Source organism: Pteropus alecto, unplaced genomic scaffold (assembly GCF_000325575.1).
Source record: "Pteropus alecto unplaced genomic scaffold, ASM32557v1 scaffold107, whole genome shotgun sequence".
Lineage (NCBI taxonomy): Eukaryota > Metazoa > Chordata > Mammalia > Chiroptera > Pteropodidae > Pteropus > Pteropus alecto.
The window spans coordinates 728988-746953 of NW_006440619.1; the positions used below are offsets into that span (position 1 = coordinate 728988).

Consider the following 17966-nt stretch of genomic DNA (forward strand, 5'->3'; position numbering starts at 1 on the left):
ACTCCCTGTCTTCTAGTTTTTTGATCCGAGTGGACTCTTCACTAGGTTTGAACCCAACGTCTTATTTTATTAATTTTGTTGGTGATTACTGGACTGATAATGGCTAAGAGGCTTCTCCAGTGTTTCCCTTTCCCCTCATTACCTCCTGATGAAGCCATCTCCTCACCCAGATACATTCTTGAGTTTCTGAATTTGTTTTTGAGTGCCCCCTCCTTGGGCTGGCACAGGGCCAAGGCCAAGTGAGTGCCCCTGGACAGCCTGCAGAGACAGGTCTCAAAAGCACTAGTGGACAAGTAGCACCCCCTCCTCACCAGGGCCTCTGCTGCCATGGGAGCTGCTAGTCCCCGCTATAAACAAACCCAAACCTGGGCATTTTAGAAAAGAGCAGTTTCAAAAAAGAAAGAAGGAAAAGCTGGGAGAGCAGTAATGGCATTAGCACCATTTTCACGGAGTGGAGGTAGGGACTGCAGATACTCAGGCAAGAAAGGTAAAGTGTCACTTGCTTACTTGATGCTACCTACCCTCCATCACCCCAAATATCAAACCTAACCTCACCCCCAACACATGCATACAACTCCCTCTTACTGCCTCCATTGCCAGAAGGTTTTCACTCATTCCAGCTCTCTGCTTGCAATTTTGTACTTGAGGAATTCATTTTGAGAGTAATAAAGAGTAATAAAGTCTTAAAAGTGAATAGGTATCTGAGGGTTAAGCAACTCTCACTTCACTAAACTTGCTTCCTTCTAAGGCCCAGACAGCTGCCCTGAAGGGATTCAAGTTCTGATTGTTGAGTGAGGTAATTAATGGCAGAGCCTGAGGGTTGTTTGTGGAGCAAGGCAGCCCTGAGTCTGGGATAACTGAATGTAAAGGGCAGAATGACGGCACTGGGGACCTGGAGAGTGCGTGATGAAATGGAGAGAAGAGGCTGTCAAGCACAAACTTTGTCTTCTTCGAGATTTTGCCTAGAGCCTGCTCCTCACCTCCTCCCACCTGTCCCACACCAAAAAGTAAAAGGAAACTCCCTGCTTGCTCCTCTCTCCTTACCACCTGCCCTTACCCCCAGGTCCAAGCTTAAGCAGATACTAATCAGTACTATATATAACTTGGCTCTGTTCAGGGTTCAACAGGCTTGTGTGGACTGGCCTGGGAATCTGAGCATCAAATAAAATGATGTTTCTATAAAAAAAATGCATGCTGGATTCTAAGTTTTTGGCCAATACTTCATTCCTAGATTGAGGATGGCTTATACTTGGAGGCAACTCAGAATTCCTCTTGTCTACATTATCTTAAAGCCAGGCCTTGGGTCTCCAGTATTTTCCATTTTGTGAAGGTGCCATACATACCATGTTGGAGTCTATTCACACACACACAACTCACACACGGATAAAAAGTGTCGTAATATGTACTATAGCTATTGTAAATATTACATTAAAATATAGATAGTATATGTAGAAATATAGATATACTACTTAACACCCACAATATTGAAGTCTTAGCAAGAATCCGTCACAGCTGTGAGGCCTGTGCCACATGTACAGGGATATCTTGCTTTAAGCACTAAAAAAAAAAAAAAAAAATCTACACGTAATTTCTGTATTTGTTAGTTATCTTAAGACATCTCATGGCAATTCATTTTGCAATGCACATAAGCACTTTTTCATTTGTATTTGTTAACCTAGATTTTATTAGTTTTCCTCAGAGTCGGGTACAGAGAATGTCCTAAAGGACTGCCTGGCCCTGGACATTTAAGTAATCGCTGGACTGCTTTCTTTCCCAACTAGAGAAAGAATCTCAATAGATTGACTATTCACTTGGCAAATATTTACTGCATGTCTGGAAGTGCTGGGCTTGAGGTCCCTGCCTTCTAGGGGCTCTCCAGTCTAATCAGAAAGACTGTGGCTGAGCAAATACTTTGTATTTTTACATATAATGGCATATAAAAGGTAAATGCTCTCAATGTCCTTATCTCTAAAATAGATTCAATAATGGGACCTACCACATAGAGCTGTGCTGAAGATTAACTAAGAAAACATGCATGCCAATTGATCAATACAGTGACTGGCACAAGGTAAGTGCTTTGGTTATTTCCTAGGAGCATGGAGAGGGCAACAACTAATGGTGCCTGAAAGAGGTAGATGAAGTCTGAGATGAGCAATGCATGTTTTAAAAGATAAGTAGGTGTTCATTAAGTAGAGGTATCAGAGGATGCATATTCCAGGCAAAAGGAGCTGTGTGCAAAGGCAGAGAAGTACTAAGGACATAGAAAGTTCCAGAGGATGGATTCAGCACAGTTGCGCATACAGCACATAGGGAGAAAGGGAAAATGGTGGCAAATTAGGAGGGAGGCAGGCAAGTCTCCACAGAGGAAGTGACATTTCAACTGAATGAATAGGAGGAGTTTGGCAGGCAAAGAAGTGGGGAGGACATTTTAGAGGTGAGAAGAACATGTAGAAAGGCACAAAGTTGTAAATATGTATGAAATATTTTGGAGACTGAGCTGGAGCTGGAGCTCTGCTTTCAAGGACTCAGCTCTCCTACTTGAAGGATGTAGACATCTTGAGCTTGTTTGGCAGACTGGTGGGGTGGACCCCCTAAGTCACTTTGCATGAGGGATTTGGTGGAGAATGGAAGCAGAACATGTGCACTAAGGAGAAAGGAATTAGGACAATCTCATGTCTGTCTTGGAGGCTTACATTCAGCATAGCTTCTGCATACTGGTAACTGAGCCCTGAGAAAAGGGCTGAAAGTAGAACCTAAAGAACTTGTTTCCATTAAAACCTCAGGAGAACCTGAGGCACAAGAAGACCCTACTTTGGTCCACATAATACATGCTCAAGAACTATGTGTTAATTGGTTTAATGTGCAGTGGCCAAGTGTAACATTAGAGATTGGGAGAGAGGAGGGCATTCTCTCCACTTGTGCACAAGATACGGTGCCACTGGAGAACACTGAGGATTCCAGAGCACCATCATCATGGTGACATTTCCAGGCCAGGAGGAACATCTATTGTCTATATCACAGATAGCACTTGTGGTGAATGACAGGAGATGTGTGGTGATGGAGGCAGTGGGTGGCTTTTTTTTCTAGCAGTACCTATCACAGAGGAAGGCCAAAGCAAGAAAGGGAAAATAGGGTGGGTAGTAACATGAGGAATCAGCAGGACTTATCCTTGGGCCCATATGAAACAATCTTTAGGGCTTCCTGAGAATCACTTTGGGGAGGAGAGGAGGTTAGAAACTGTAGAGAGGAAAAGATTAGAAAGGAAGCAATTAGAGCAAAGGCCAATAAATATGGACTACATTTAGGAGAGCAAATTGATAGGACTTGGAGCAACTTGGATATGGATGATTAGGGAATGAAGAGTGCCGATGGGGCCAAGATGCCTGGTTTGAGTTTTGTGGCTCCAATGGAGGTGGAGCACTACTGGAATTTATAGCCCACTGTTCCAGAAGACAGTGTGCTCGGTGTAAAGGAGACTAAACTAACAGAGCTGAGGGAAACTAGGTTCAGCTCATTCATAGTAAGGGGCTGGCAGTCAAAGGCCAAAATTTTGCCTTGGTTGTGGGTCAAGAATTGTGTTTTGAGGGCTCAGCATGGGGGCATGGCTTCTCATGCATCTCACACAAGTTAACCCTCCTTTTCCCATTAATTTCAATCTTTTTCTTTCTGTAAGATCCCTCTCTTCAGTATTGACATGGACAAATATTTCCCATATTGAAGACAAAATTTTCCTTTGGCCTCGTATCTTTCTCTAGCTACTTCCTCATCTCATCTCTCTGCTCTCTGTAATTAAGCTACTCCAAAGAGCTGTCTCTAACTGCTATCTCCAATTCCTTCTTTCCCCTCACTTCTGGCCTCTGCTCCTATTACTCCCCCAACATTTCACCACCAATGACTTCTATGCTGCTAATACTAACACACACTTTACTGTCCTTATGTCATTTGACATTTCAGCTCTTATATCTTGGCTTCTGTGATAGCACAAATCTAGCTGGTATTAGGAATTTGAGGAAATTTAGTTTGGATTAATATATGTGACAAAACTTATCCTGTTTCCTATACAAATTTGCCACTGAGCAGCAGACCAAAATTGAGGCCTTCTTGAAATCCAAGTCAATGGCCTTCTGTCATCATTGTTTTAAATGCCTTGGCCTAAAGAGAAGCCAAAAATCAATGGCATTTTCGATGTCATGCCATTCTTGAACACCCATGGTCAAAAATGAATGCTCTCTATGAACTAGATGCTACTCTAATCACTTTACATTCATTGATTGAATTAAAACTCAATTTAAGATTGCAGGTAAAGGGCAATAGTGCCACTATTATCTCCATTTTATAATTCAGGAAACTGACAAACACAACTGTAGTCCGACCACAAAGTTACCACTCTTACTCACCATGCTATAGTGTAATAGGGGTGGTGTCAAGTTGAGTGAGAAACAGCCAGGCCTACTCATTACCGTTACCCAGTCCAAGGTCAGCATTGACCAGACAGTCAATTACTCACACAGCATTCATCCACATAATTTTTCAAAATTAAATTTTTTATTAATTTAGAAATCCAGAAATACAGTGACTACATAAATAAGTACCATATTTAGGTACATGTCCTGTGAGAAGAGTGAAAGGGTAATACTGTTATGTTATTCTTATTTGTTTACATGAGTTAACTATAAAGTGTCTATAACTGCTAAATGGTGCTTATGGTTTTTGTTATTCCACGTGTTTATGATACAAATAAATACACAAGTAGAACCATATCGACTCCTCTCTACTAACTATAGGCACTTGGCCTCTTCTCCCTATGTCCTACTCCCTACATACTACCAAACACTGGAAGGTTTCTATGTTGGCCCAGCACAGGTCCCCAGCTCCTGTTTCACACAGCACTTTGTAAAGGTGTGTCCCATTACCTGGGGGCAGCAGTCTATCTAGGGAAGCTCTCTGGGTGTTCCCTGAAGGTTTAGCTTTCAGAGAACATCTGGGTGGGAAGGCTTTGGGGTGAATCAGCAAGAAGGGGAAATCATGGCTTTGCTTCAGGATCTGGTTACTTCTTTCCACACTATGGAAATACTGCCACCTCTGGGAGGGAGGCAGCAGCTACTTAACACCCTCTTCACAATAATGCTCTGTGGCATTTCAGCTCTGGATGTCTGACCTCCCTTTCCTGAGGAGAATGTGTGTGAGGGGCTGGTGAAAGGCTTGTCCCATGAAGGCCTGGCCACAAGGCCCCTGTGTCTCTTTTATGAGAACAGACTCCTTTATGCCAGGTTGCCATAAAGACTGGACCTTTTACATTTTTCTCTATAGGTTTCAAGTACTCTTAAGAAAAAAAATATGTTCCTCTTGCCTATGGTCACTGAGTGGGCAATATGGGATTTCTGGGTCCTTGATATTTTCAAGTACTCATGAGAGTTCATTCATACCCCATCAGAGAAGATAAATCTAGAAGGCAGGCTTGACATCTTTGCTGTGGAGAATTTATAGTTTTTCCACAAAGATGATTTCTAAAGCCAGGCCTCAGAATGGACAATTTATGCTCTGATCTTGTGCTGCAAATAAGACATTTTTTTGAGAAGGCTTCTCTAGGATCCATGATTAAAATCAATACTTGATGGATGAGATGAGAATGACAGTAAGGTTTAGGATAAAGATCTGTATCAGAATTCCCATCTCCCCAAATAAGCAATCATTCTCCTAATTGAAGAGCAGACATTCAGAAATTCGTGAGGACTGAGCCTGTTTGCAAAGTAAAAATCAACTCCTGTAACTGGAGAAGAAGGGAAACTGCCCTTTTAAGGAGCTTCCAGAATTTAATCATTTAACCTAAATTTTTGGACTAGAGAACTATGGTCTCAAGAAAACTAGTGAGTATTGCACTATTATTTGGTGAGTTTTATTGACTTGAAAACACAAGGATGGCCTGGTTGATGTCTATCAACTCCTTTATTCAACAATTATTTTGTCATATGTGGATTCAATTTCTGAGAATTTTACTGAATTCTAACTTCTTTATGGAGGCTCCATAAATGTTCAGGGAGAAAAGAGAAGTGGGGAAAATTATTTACCACTTCAAAGTGAATGAGGCCATGAAATGGTGTTCTTATTTCTCACCCTGCCACCATAGTTAGTGACTTCAACAACCACACCACAGACCCAAGGGCAGAGCATTCTGCTCACAGTTCCTTATTTATCCTCCTGAGTACTAACAATTACCAGCTACTTGGGAACCACGCCAGGGAAAGGAGGGGAGAGTCAACAGTGGCCTTGCATTGAAATGAAGGCTTAGTTTAGTGCGTGCGTGCGTGCGTGTGTGTGTGTGTGTGTGTGTGTGTAGAGGGGGGAGTTAATTTTTTTAAAAAAACACAAGACATTCTAAAATTCAAAGAGTATAATTTCAAACAAACATTTTCTCTGTACTACTGAACTCCTGCTAAGAAGCAATTCCCTTCTCTTTCTTTCATTGGAATAACTTTCTAACTAGAAACCCTGGGGTTTTGTTTACTCTTTAACCTGTAAAGAAGTGTGATTCTCCTAGAAACGGTTATGGTGTTCTGTCCCTCTTCCTCCCACAAATAATCCAAGACTCTTCTAGTCTCTTTAGAGGAGATGTTTAAAGGGCTGACACACCACTCCACATAAAAGAGCAAGTTATGCTGTGCATGGTATGAATAATTAACTGCATTTGAGTTTGGGCTTTAGGACACTGTTGACTTAAGCAAAATAAGCCTGCAGTCCAGCTGCAGCTTGAGTTTTCTTGCTTTACCCTATCCAATACTGTCTGTCTCATCTTAACAGTGGCCCTTTTCAGACCTTTCCAGGTACAAAACCTTGACCAAATCTTCAAGCTCTGTTCTGCACACGCGACTTGAACACATCTGGCTGATTTGAGCTTCTCCTTCAGTGAATATCTTCCACTGACCTAAAAGGAAAACATAAGTGACCCAGTGATGTAAGAGCTGAGCAGAGCCAATTAGCAGTATAACCAATATCCCCCATTTTTTCCCATTCATGCACAGCCCCACCAGGTGAGCTGGGATACAAATGTCAGGTGGTTTCAGCAGAAAAGTCCCCAAAACATTTTTCCAGGGGCAGATATGAAAAATGGGCCATGGAGTTTTCATTTCAACACACATTATTTGTAAGAATCCTGAGAATAATACATAACTGACTCAAGAGTAAAATGTAAATATTATTCTTTGAATTTTTACAGTACATTTAGCATTTGCAAAATGCTCCACTATTCAGATTATTACTATTTAAGTGGCTCACTTTGCACCAGGTCAAATAGGTAGTTTGGAAAACACTACCTGGTAAATTACTGGGGCTTTGCTTACTATCTGGGGCCCGAATATTGGTTTGGGTTACTTGATAATTTACTGCTCTTTTCTCTGTTCCTGCCACCATTTGTTAAAAAGTGCTCATCTCTGCTTTCTCCTATGCCTTCAGGCTGTCCTTACCCCTTCTTTAGCACTCCTCAATCCCCTCCTATGGCTTCATTTTTTTAAAAAAAATGATCTTATTATTAGTTTCAAGTATACAGTACATTGGTTAGACAAAACAGTTTACAAAACAATTCCCCTGATTACTCCATCTTCCCTTTGGCTCTACACATAGCCATTACATTACTGCCTCTTATGGCTGCTTATACAGCTCCATTCTCATATCCTGCATGTGACTCCTTTCTACTCTAGGTAAACACGCCTCTGTCCCTTCCATTCCCTGTTTTCTCCTCTCTCTCCGTGGAACTGTACACACTTCCAAAGTGTCCTTGCCAATTTTCTATCCCCTCTTCTATCATGCTAATTGAGCAAACATTTTTGAGTGCACATTCTGTGCTGAGCACTAGAAATCACCCTAGAGCTCTGATCCATTTTTTTTCTAACTGCCCTGGTCCTTGTTGGCAAGATCTTCTTCCTTCTCTTGCCCTGTCAAATAATCTTCATAACAAACTGTCCACCCTGGATAACTTCTTCAGTCTTTTTTTTATTCCTGTGCTCATGATATTATACCTGGAGGACTACTAGTCTAAAGTTAACAAGTTCCTCTCAACCCAGAAACTATGTTGAACCTCTTCTTTTTTTCACTAGCCACATCAGAACAAGACCCCCCCCCCCTTTTATAGATTTGATTCCTCTGTTCCTATTTCCCTATTTTGTCCAACTCAATGGCAAAATAGAAGGGAAAAGTGAGAAGGGCTGGGAAAGAAATCAGCTTTTACTGCCAGGATCTGAGAGGCACATTATGAAAAGGGGTTAGGCTTGTCCTTCTTTGTCCCCAGGGCATCGCCTCATTACTCATTTCCTTCAGCATTGAAGCACGTGCTATCTATTTCCATTATACACCCCAAATACAACCTGTTATAAACAGAAAATTTGTTTAAATAATCTTTCAAGTCCCCTGGTACCTAGCAGTATCTTTTTCACAGTATGAACAAAAATGTGTTCTTTGACATTAATTGGTAATTTCAAAAGTCACATCATAGACCCTGGGACCCTAGACTCTGCCTCCTTTATTCCTTACTCATATGTGAAGACTCCTAACTCTTCCATTTGAATTCTCCTACTATACCATTTATTGTCTATTGGTCTCCTACAGAACAAACAACTGACCTCATCAACTATATTTCCAGCTGCTTATTGGATAACTCTGCTCAGATGGCTCTTAAGCATCTTAAGGTAAAGATGTTCCAAAAGAAACTCAGCTTTTTTTAAAAAAATTTACCAATTCCTGCTTATTCTCCAGTTTCCCATTGGTGAATGGTATTACTATTCACTCAGTCTATAAAGTTAATATTGGAGTCATTGGAGTCATTCCAAACCCATTTCTCTCTTTGATACTGTTCTTCATGATTTAATCTCAGAGTGTGTCTCACAGTGACCTCTCCTCCCTGTCTAACCCACTTAACACAGTATAATTGCTTCCTAATTCAAATTATCATCAGCTCTTTCACTAACAGTCTACCTTTCACTCCCCACACAGCAAGTACCTCTTTCTAAAAAACAAACAAATAAACAAACAAACAAGTAAAGAAAACAGATGTGAACACATCCTTCACTTGCTTAAAATTTTAACTGCGGTTCTCTGGTCTGGAGATGAAGTCCAACTTTTAGCATGCATATTGGGCTCTACAGGATCTGTCTTTATCAAAGTAGGTGCTTAATAAACCCATCTGACAGCCAAGAGACATCTTTCCAAAGCACCATTTTGATATCACCACACTGTGAGGATAACGCAACTACAAATGCTACCTGCTTTATATCTGAACTTCTCATAGGCTTCTTTCAGGCCCTCTGACTACTTCCTACCTCCAACTCCTCTCATCTTTCTATGAACCCTAGGTGGTTTTTGCAATTGTTCTTCACACACACTTCTTGTTTGCTCTTGTCTGAGTCTTCTCCTAGGCTGTACTCTCTCCCCGGACTGATTTCCTGACCTGTTGACCAGTCACACCCTTCTCTTTTAAAACACACCTCCTCCCTAAAGCCTTCCCCGACTAAGCCCAGGTGGCTCTCATCTCACTGTTCTTTGCAGATTCCCCTGAGCACTTAGGTATATAACTCCTCAGAAGTATACTAATTCACAGCGAAGGCGTTTTCATGTTTTGTCTTGCCCATTAGAATTCCCTGTGGATAGAAATTCTGTCTTTTATACCTTGAGAAGTGCACCCCACTCCCCCCAGTGCCTAATAGTATCTAGTCCCTAGGCTCCATCTAGCTTAGAAAGTGGGAGAGCTGTAAGTATGCCCGAGTACCTGAATGTTTGTAAAAAAGATGACTGCCCAGCGGCAGTTCCAAAGAGCCATACAGAGTTTTGATACAATACAGGAAATGATATGCATTCATTTTCTCTCTCATCCCCACCACCAGAGGACATATCTTTCTAGATGTCAAGTCTCCACAAATATATCGGACCTGGAATCTTGTGAGCTTTCTCTGATCTCACTGAGACTCTGGCGTTAGCAGTTTCATTAAAGTATTCAGGAAACCTTGACCAGAGGTGGCTTATGCTCGGATTACATCTAGATTTATATTTACCAGGTCCAGGCTTTTCAGTTCACATGCAAACACCATATTCCATGCTAAGTCACTGGAAGAGAAATAGAACATCCTCCAATGCTGATAGCAAGCATTGCTAATGTTCATTGAGAATACAGAGAAACTTTGTTTGGGGCTATGCTCCGTTGAAAACTGGATGTGTTTTCCAGGGAGGAGTAAAGAAAGAGGTACCACTTACTCAGGGTTGTCCTGGTCACCAGCTTAAAATGATGGAGCTCTTCAAACATCTTCTTGGAGATCTTCTCAATATGGAAGTGCTGAAGGATGCCTGGGGTGAAGCAAAAAGTGGGACAGGTGGTCAGGTGTTCTCTATCTGGAAGCACAAGCCACTTTTTCTGCTTGAGCTGAGCATATCATCTCATTACTGGGGCTTAGGAGTATCGAGCTGGGCTGTGTACTATGCTTAACCAGGAACTTGGATGACTCAAGGGTTATAATTGACTCCATTTGTTTTCTTGGCTCACTGGATAGGGAGATAGTGCTGCTGACCATGGGACCCCCTCCTAGGGAAACCCATATGGAATCAAACATGGGTGCTGGTTGGAGCTTCTGCAGCCAAAGGGAGTAGTAGAAATTCTGCCCTTGCCCTGAGTCTGGGTAGATATATCTCTGCCAAACCACAGGGCTACCCTCCTGGCTAAGCAGCTAGAGCCAGCAGGGGGATTACAGACAGGTTGTTTGTGGAAATGGAGAAGCCATTCCTGTTCTTGAACTCACCAAAAAACATATTTTCCTTTGAGAAACATTTGCAGTTTCTTTAGCTCTCTTAAAAGATGGAGATTTAAAATAAGGGGGCTCCACACTCTTAACCTTGCCTGAAGAGCTTTTATCAAATTAACATGTAAACAACTGAAAGCTGCCTTGCAGTTAAGTAACAACATGTTACCATCCCACTTAACTAATCCTCAAGAGGTCTACAGGAAGCAACATAAATGAAGCCTTGTTTTTTTTCTTCCCACCATGAACGAATCTTGATTGCCCAGCACTATAAACAAGGTTATTTAGATTCTACACTAGTGAGTTGAAAAACATCCATACACCTTAGTGGGGTGAGAGATGTAGTATGATGAATAGTGGGCCTACTGCCTGGGAAGCCAACAGAACATCGCTTAGTCCTAGGTGGCCAGTTATAGAGGAACCAGGGAGTTAAAGAAAGAAAATCAACATTCCTAGGTGTAGAGAAAAATAAACATGAATGAGAAATATATGTGTGTTCTAGAATACTTTTTAAGGAGTAGGGAAGAAATCATTCTTTCCAGAAAGAAAGATGGCTGTGAAAGGGGAGAGAAAAAAGTCCCACAAATACTAGAACAGTTGTTTCTCAAACTATGGCCCAAGTTCCACCTTCATTAGAATCATCTGGCTATTTGTTAAAAATGAGAAAGTTTAGAACCTACCCAAGGCCTACTGAATTTGCATCTCTTAGATGGGGCCAGGTAGCTGCATTTTAAACCATCTACTTGCATGATCCTGAAACATACTAGTGTTTGAGCACTCTCAAGCCTTATGCAGATGCCAGTAGAAAAAAAAGATGTGCATGATTTTCCAATTGAAATCTCACTTCTACACTTGAATTCCTAGAAAACTTGGCCAGACTAGGTCAGCACTCATCTTTTATCTATGGGATGGTTTGAATAGCTATAGGATTACAATGAGCACAATGTGACTTGCTATGGCAGTTAATGTAAGTACTCAAAAAAGGAATTAGGAGGAGAAAAAAATGGCGTAGATGACAGAGGCTATGTTCATCCCTCTGGCGACCAAATCAAAGTTGTCACGGAAACAAGGAGCAGCAGCAAGAAAAATTGCCTGAGATGAACAAGCCATACAACTAGGGAGAAATCCAAGAAAGCATCCTGTAACACGGGGTGAGGAAGTGGGGCTGCTTGGTTTCAAGTGGCTGAGTGAGATTGAGGATGCAGTACTGGAAGCGGCAGAAGCCTCTTAAAGGGGCTATGTCCACAAGCAGATTTTTGTGGTGACAGACCTGCTTGCTCTGAGCACCAGTGCCGATTTGGCTGTGTGCAGGGGGCACCAAGGACTTATAGGGAGACGCTGCCGGAGTGAAGGCTGAGGTGAGATTCGCTCTATACAGAAGTGTCAGCGTATCCATTGTTGCCTGTTGAGCCCTCCCCCGACTAGTGTGCGAACACAGCGCCATCATAGCCGTGACATCATCAAACTGGATAATAGAGGTCGCTCCGCCCAGAGGATTCCCTTAAATCCTGCTTCCTCCAACTCACGGCTCCACCCAAGCCACATCCAGGTGTATCCTCAGCGAGTCAGGAGCTCTTGCTGAGCAGCACCTAGACTCATACTGGAGGCAGCTGGCCATGGTTTCTGGAGTGGCCTTTTGAGGCAACTATAAGCATAGCATCTGTGGATTGTGTGCTCAATCTTAACAGGTGGCTCCAGAGGGGTAGAGGCTTGGGCTATGTTTGGCTTGCAGCTGAACTCCTCTTAGGACTGTGCCACTGGACACCTACTTCACAAATCCACACTAATAAGACCGAGAGACTTAGGAGCTTTGCTTAGTACATAGAAACAAACATGGAATGGCAGCCAAAATAAGACAAAGAAGCAGAAACCATATGAGAGGACAGAACAGAGATCCAGATATAATGAAGTCAAGTAATCTAACAGATGCAGAGTTCACAACATCTAACAGGTTGTAAAGATGCTCAATGAACTTTTGGAACATGTAGATAAATTCAATGAGAACTTCAACAAAGAGATAAAAATGGAAGTGGAAATTATAAAAGAGAACCAGTCAGAAATGAAGAACACATTATCTGACATAAGAATATTAAATGGAATAAACAAAGTAAATAAAGAAGATAGAATGACCTATGTAGAGGATGGGAAAGCCAAGGACACTAAATCAGAATGGCAAGAAAAAAGAAGTCAAGACTATAATAATACTTTAAGGAGCCTATGGGACACTATTAAAGGTAAAAATATCTGGTCATCAGAGTACCCAAGAGAAAAGAAGATGTTGAACAGCTATTTGAAGAAATAATGATGGAAAACCTCCCTAACCTGGTGAAGGAAATGCACATAAAACCCCAGGATGTTCAGAGAGTCCCAAAAACCAGGAACCCAAAGAGGCCCATGCCAAGACACATCATAATTAAAATACCAAAGGTTAAATACAAAGAAAGAATATTAAAAGCAGCAAGAGAAAAACAGTTACTTATAAAGGAACACTCATAAGACTGGCAGCTGATTTCTCAAAAGAAACTATGCAGGACAGAAGGACTTTACACAAAATATTCAACAGAACGAAGACCCAGGATCTACAATCAAGAATAATTTATCCAGCAAAGCTATCATTTAGAGCCCAGCAAAGTTATCATTTAGAGTCGAAGGACAGATAAAGATCTTCCCAGACAAAAATAAGCTAAAGGAATTTATCATCACCAAGCCAGTATTACAGGAAATGTTGGAGAGACTTCTTTAAGAAGAAAAAACATGTATCAAAAATAGGAATAAAGAATGGTAACAACTACATTCCTATCAATAAGTACCTTAAATGGAAAATAATTAAATGCTACAACCAAAAGATAGAGTAGCTGAAAGGATAAGAAAACAAGACCCCTACATATGAAAAGGAAGGGGATGGAAAAAGATATTGCTTGGATGGATCTAGAAGGCATTTAAGTCAGACAAAGATAAACACTATGTGATATCACTTATGTGCAGAATTTGAGGAATAAAAAGAACAAAACTAATCAAAAACAGACTCACAAATATAGTGGACAATTTGGTGATGGACAGAGGGGAGGGGAATTTGAAGGGCTGGGAGAATGGGGTGAAGGGTTAAAGCAGTACAAATTAGTAGTTGATGGATGGTCATGAGGAAGGGGAGCACGACACAAAAAATGCAGTTAGCATTAATATGTTGGCTAGGTGGAAGGTCAGGGGAGGGAGGGAGTAATTGGGAGGGTTGTTTTATGAACTATACAAATGTTTAATGTACTGTATACTTGAAACTAATTAAAATAAAATTTAAAAAAGGAATTAGGCATCTAGACTGGGATTGTTGCTCCAGTTAGACTATAATCTTGAGGGCAGGGATGATGTTTTAAACTTGTCTTACTCCAGAGTACACGGCATAATTTAATAAACTCTGCTTCCCACTGAATCAATGGATTTTCATGTTTGTGGAGTTTTATATTGGAAAAAAATGGTAGACTGTACTTTGATAATTTGCAACCCTGGCTACATACTAAAATTATCTGTGGATCTTTAAGAAAACCCCTTAAGCCCAGGCCCTACTCCCAACCAATTAGTCAGAATCTCTGGGGGTAGGTCTATACATTTGGTAATAATAATAATAATAATAATAATAATAATAATAATAATAACAACAACAATAAACTTATCCTAGATGACTCTAATGTGTGGCCAGTGTTGAGAACCACTCTTCTAGCCTTGTTTGCATGAGAAATACAACAAACCCCAAGAGGCAATACTTCTTTTTAGCCAAGGTTAAATTTAAAGGCCATAATAACTGTGTTAGTCATGTGTTAGTTTCTAAGCAATCAGGAAATCTTCTGACCAAAACAGAGGAACGGGTCGAAGCAAAATTAATGTGAATTTTCTTCTTCCCAAATGTCCCCTTTACAAAAATAATAATAATAACAAAAAAGTAATGTTGTCTTGCTCACCCTTTCGAATGGTCCAAACGTGGACCTCTACCTGAGGTGGTCTCTCTGTCTCCAGTGCAATTTTTCTGGTGGTCTCTCCATCATCTGTGAACACGGACTCATACACAGGCATTGTTTCTTCTCCACAAAAGTAGGCTTTGCTGTCAAAGCTTTGGCCTGGTAGTTCTTCTAGAATCAGGAATCAAGTAGAGTTTTGTCATGGTTTTCCAAAACTAAAAGCAAACTTCTGCATTTATGTATCTCATCGTTTGTAACACCTTCTACTTATAAAAAGTGGACGATCAACAGGAACATTCTTATGGAGATAAAATTTAACCCATATTTTACTGGCACAGCCTAGACTGCCCCTGTAACAGCCATCAAATCTTACAAAGAACACATGATCTTTAAGTCCACATGATGTCAGCATCCATAGTTCTGTAGAACACTGGCCCACAAACTAAAGTGGATCTACCCACCAGCACGTGATAAGTGGATCCTAATGAGGAAGAAAAATGTGGCCAGGTATGGATCTCCTAGGTACTTAAGGGTACATAGGATTTTTCCATGCTGAGTTAGGATCATGGTCTGTCTAGCTTACTGTTACCAACAGAGACCCTAGGAATGGGCTGACAGAGGGCCTTGGTTAAGCTCCTTGACATCACGTAGGTATACTTAGAAAACATCTATGACATTCATTTATGTGCATATACTTGCCCAAAGGATCTATCCCAACTGGCTTGACATTTCTGAATGCTCTTTGATTTTTTTGTAAGGGGAATGATAATACTGAATCAACACCAATCCCAAAATCTAGATGTCAGATTAGTCATATGCATGCTATGCTAAATGAACGGTTGGGAGACACACACAAAAAGTAGTCAAATCCCTCAACTATGGATCAAAGTATCAACTAAACTTGGATCAGCTTCCAGGAATAAAGGTACCATCCTGAGATACCCCATTTCACTCCACCATCCTCATTCCTCAGTCCCCTACCAAGAAAAGTTTCTCCTGGTTGGCTATCTGTGAGTCGAGTTTCTTTGCTGGCCTTGAAGTCATCACAATCTTCAACTGTGTATTTAAACTGTACACTTAAATTGGGAACAACAAAAAGAAGCTATGGCCACTGAAAACTTTGAATATGTGCAGAATTCGTCTGTAAGAGCATCTGATGAAAGCATTGAGTGCTTCGAATCTATGACTCTAGGAAGATCACTGTTAGCCAATCAGACTCATGAACAAGAGGTTGTAATCAAATCACTATTGCTGACTTGATTAGCTTTCCTTCCTCCACCACCATACTGGTACTGTAAGGACAAAACCAAATCTTCTCTTGATGATTCCAGGTTGGATTACTCAATTTGCAAATTTTCCTTGAATTGAGCTTCCTTTCTCCTTTAGTCCTTCTTTATAGTTATTTAATTACTCAGTGGACCAGTCTAAAAAAGGTATTTAAAGGGTGTGCTAGCACTTTTAAAATGGGAGAAGGGGAGGAGGTCACTAAGTGTACAGGGACTTCTATGTATATAATTATTACCTTTAGAATGAGAGCTGAGTTCATTTGTTAAATTTTGGTCACCAGCTCAATACTGGCTATGGCTATAACTGCCATATGAAATCCACAATGGCACTGGAAGGACCTATAGTATGCTAAAAGTTCTCCTAGTGTCCTGAAGAGTCATCCTGCACCACCACTCCTTCCCCTCCAAGAACTTAATTTACTCACCAGAAGGGATCTACAAAAACAAAATCCATTAGTGACTCAACCCTGGCTGGCTTAAAATATTAAGAGTAAACAAAGTGTGTCTTTCGAACTACTTGGGAACATTCTCCTCATTCCACACCCTCCAATTCAAGGTGCTTTCTGATCACTCCATGTTCACTTACTTTCATTTCCTTCCGGATAACCATGCCATGTTGAAGTCATTTATGACCATTCTCACTTCCCAGGAGAATGCTACTGTCCTGAGCACTCCAGAACTAAGAAATTAAGAAACCATTTCCTTACAGAAGTGGTGATCACTGATGAAGGGGACATATTAGCCTAGCCTAGGAATCTTTTAAGTCTTAATGGGAGCTTTTTATGCTGTAACCCAAAAAGAGTGTGCAATAATAGGAATTCTAGGTATTAGGGTGGTGCAATGGGGTGAGAGGTGAGCTGGGGAAACTTCAGGAAGTTGAAGGCCTATACGACCCTGTAGGTGGCTACTGATATGCAAGGCAATGCCAGCCTATATCAGAGCAAAGGCAAGAAAGAGAGGTAAAACTCATTCTCTATTTTGGCCCTAGTTTGTTACTGGAAAAGCCCGCAATCATTTGTTAAAATAAAACTTTTGGTTGGATCATCTGTAAATTGTATTTGTCTCTTTTCCCTTTTCCACATGAATAATTGAATTTACAGTTCTTTTTTCCATCTATCTTTTCCCCTCCTCATTCTTTTGTCCCTTTTCCTTCGTCATGTGTTATTTTATTAGAGGCTAGTGATGTCACGATCTTCCCATTTCTCACAACTTCAAATCGTTCAGGGCTATTGAGATATCACTTCTTCAGAGAAGCCTTCCCTCACCATTCTTTCGAAAGTGCCACCCCCCATTCGCTATCGCCTGATTCTATTTTTTGATTCACAGCACTCATTACAACCTAAAATTACCATATTGATTTATGTTTATTGTCTTTCTTCTCCCACTAGAATGTAAGGACCATGCTGGCAAGTAGCCTTTATCTGTCTTGTACACAGTAGACACATAATACATATTTCCAGATTGAATGCATGAAGAAGTGCATGCCCTCTGATGCTCTGAAGTTGCTGAGTACTTAGAACAGGTGCCCTGGCCTCTGTGGACAGTGACTCTTATTAGGTAAGGTGACAATCAGGACTCATTCAATATGCACACCCATGTCTTGCTTACTGAATACAGAATGAGAGAGACACTCATTCCTTCCATAATGCCTAGTAAGTCTTCTATCTCCACACACCTGAGCAGAGTGGGAAAGTAGATTTTTAAAAGAAACACTTTTAGTCAATCGTACTCTTCAATGTTGCCAATTGAAATTATGGAGGGCAGTTTTTAAAATTTATTTTATTTTTATTATGTCAACATTGGTTAACGAAATCCAGTAAGTTTCAGGTGTGCAATTCAACAGTATATATACATATACATATATATGTATATATGTATGTGTATATATATATGTGTGTGTGTATATACGTGTGTGTGTGTGTGTGTGTGTGTGTGTGTGTGTGTGTGTGTATATA

At 40.8% G+C, this 17966-nt stretch overlaps 1 protein-coding gene across 2 annotated transcripts in view; it reads right to left on the reverse strand.

Annotated features, from left to right (window-relative positions):
- Positions 1 to 6376: 6376 nt before the first annotated feature.
- CHRDL1 (chordin like 1) overlaps positions 6377 to 17966 on the reverse strand; it is a 136641-nt gene continuing 125051 nt past the window's right edge. For both annotated transcript variants that reach the window (XM_006917270.3, XM_006917269.3), the window contains exons 10-12: positions 14729 to 14896; positions 10237 to 10326; positions 6377 to 6922 (exon numbers count right to left, since the gene is read on the reverse strand). In XM_006917270.3, coding sequence (XP_006917332.2) covers positions 6792 to 6922; positions 10237 to 10326; positions 14729 to 14896 — 389 coding nt within the window. In that variant the 3' untranslated portion in view covers positions 6377 to 6791. The remainder of the gene's footprint in view (positions 6923 to 10236; positions 10327 to 14728; positions 14897 to 17966) is intronic.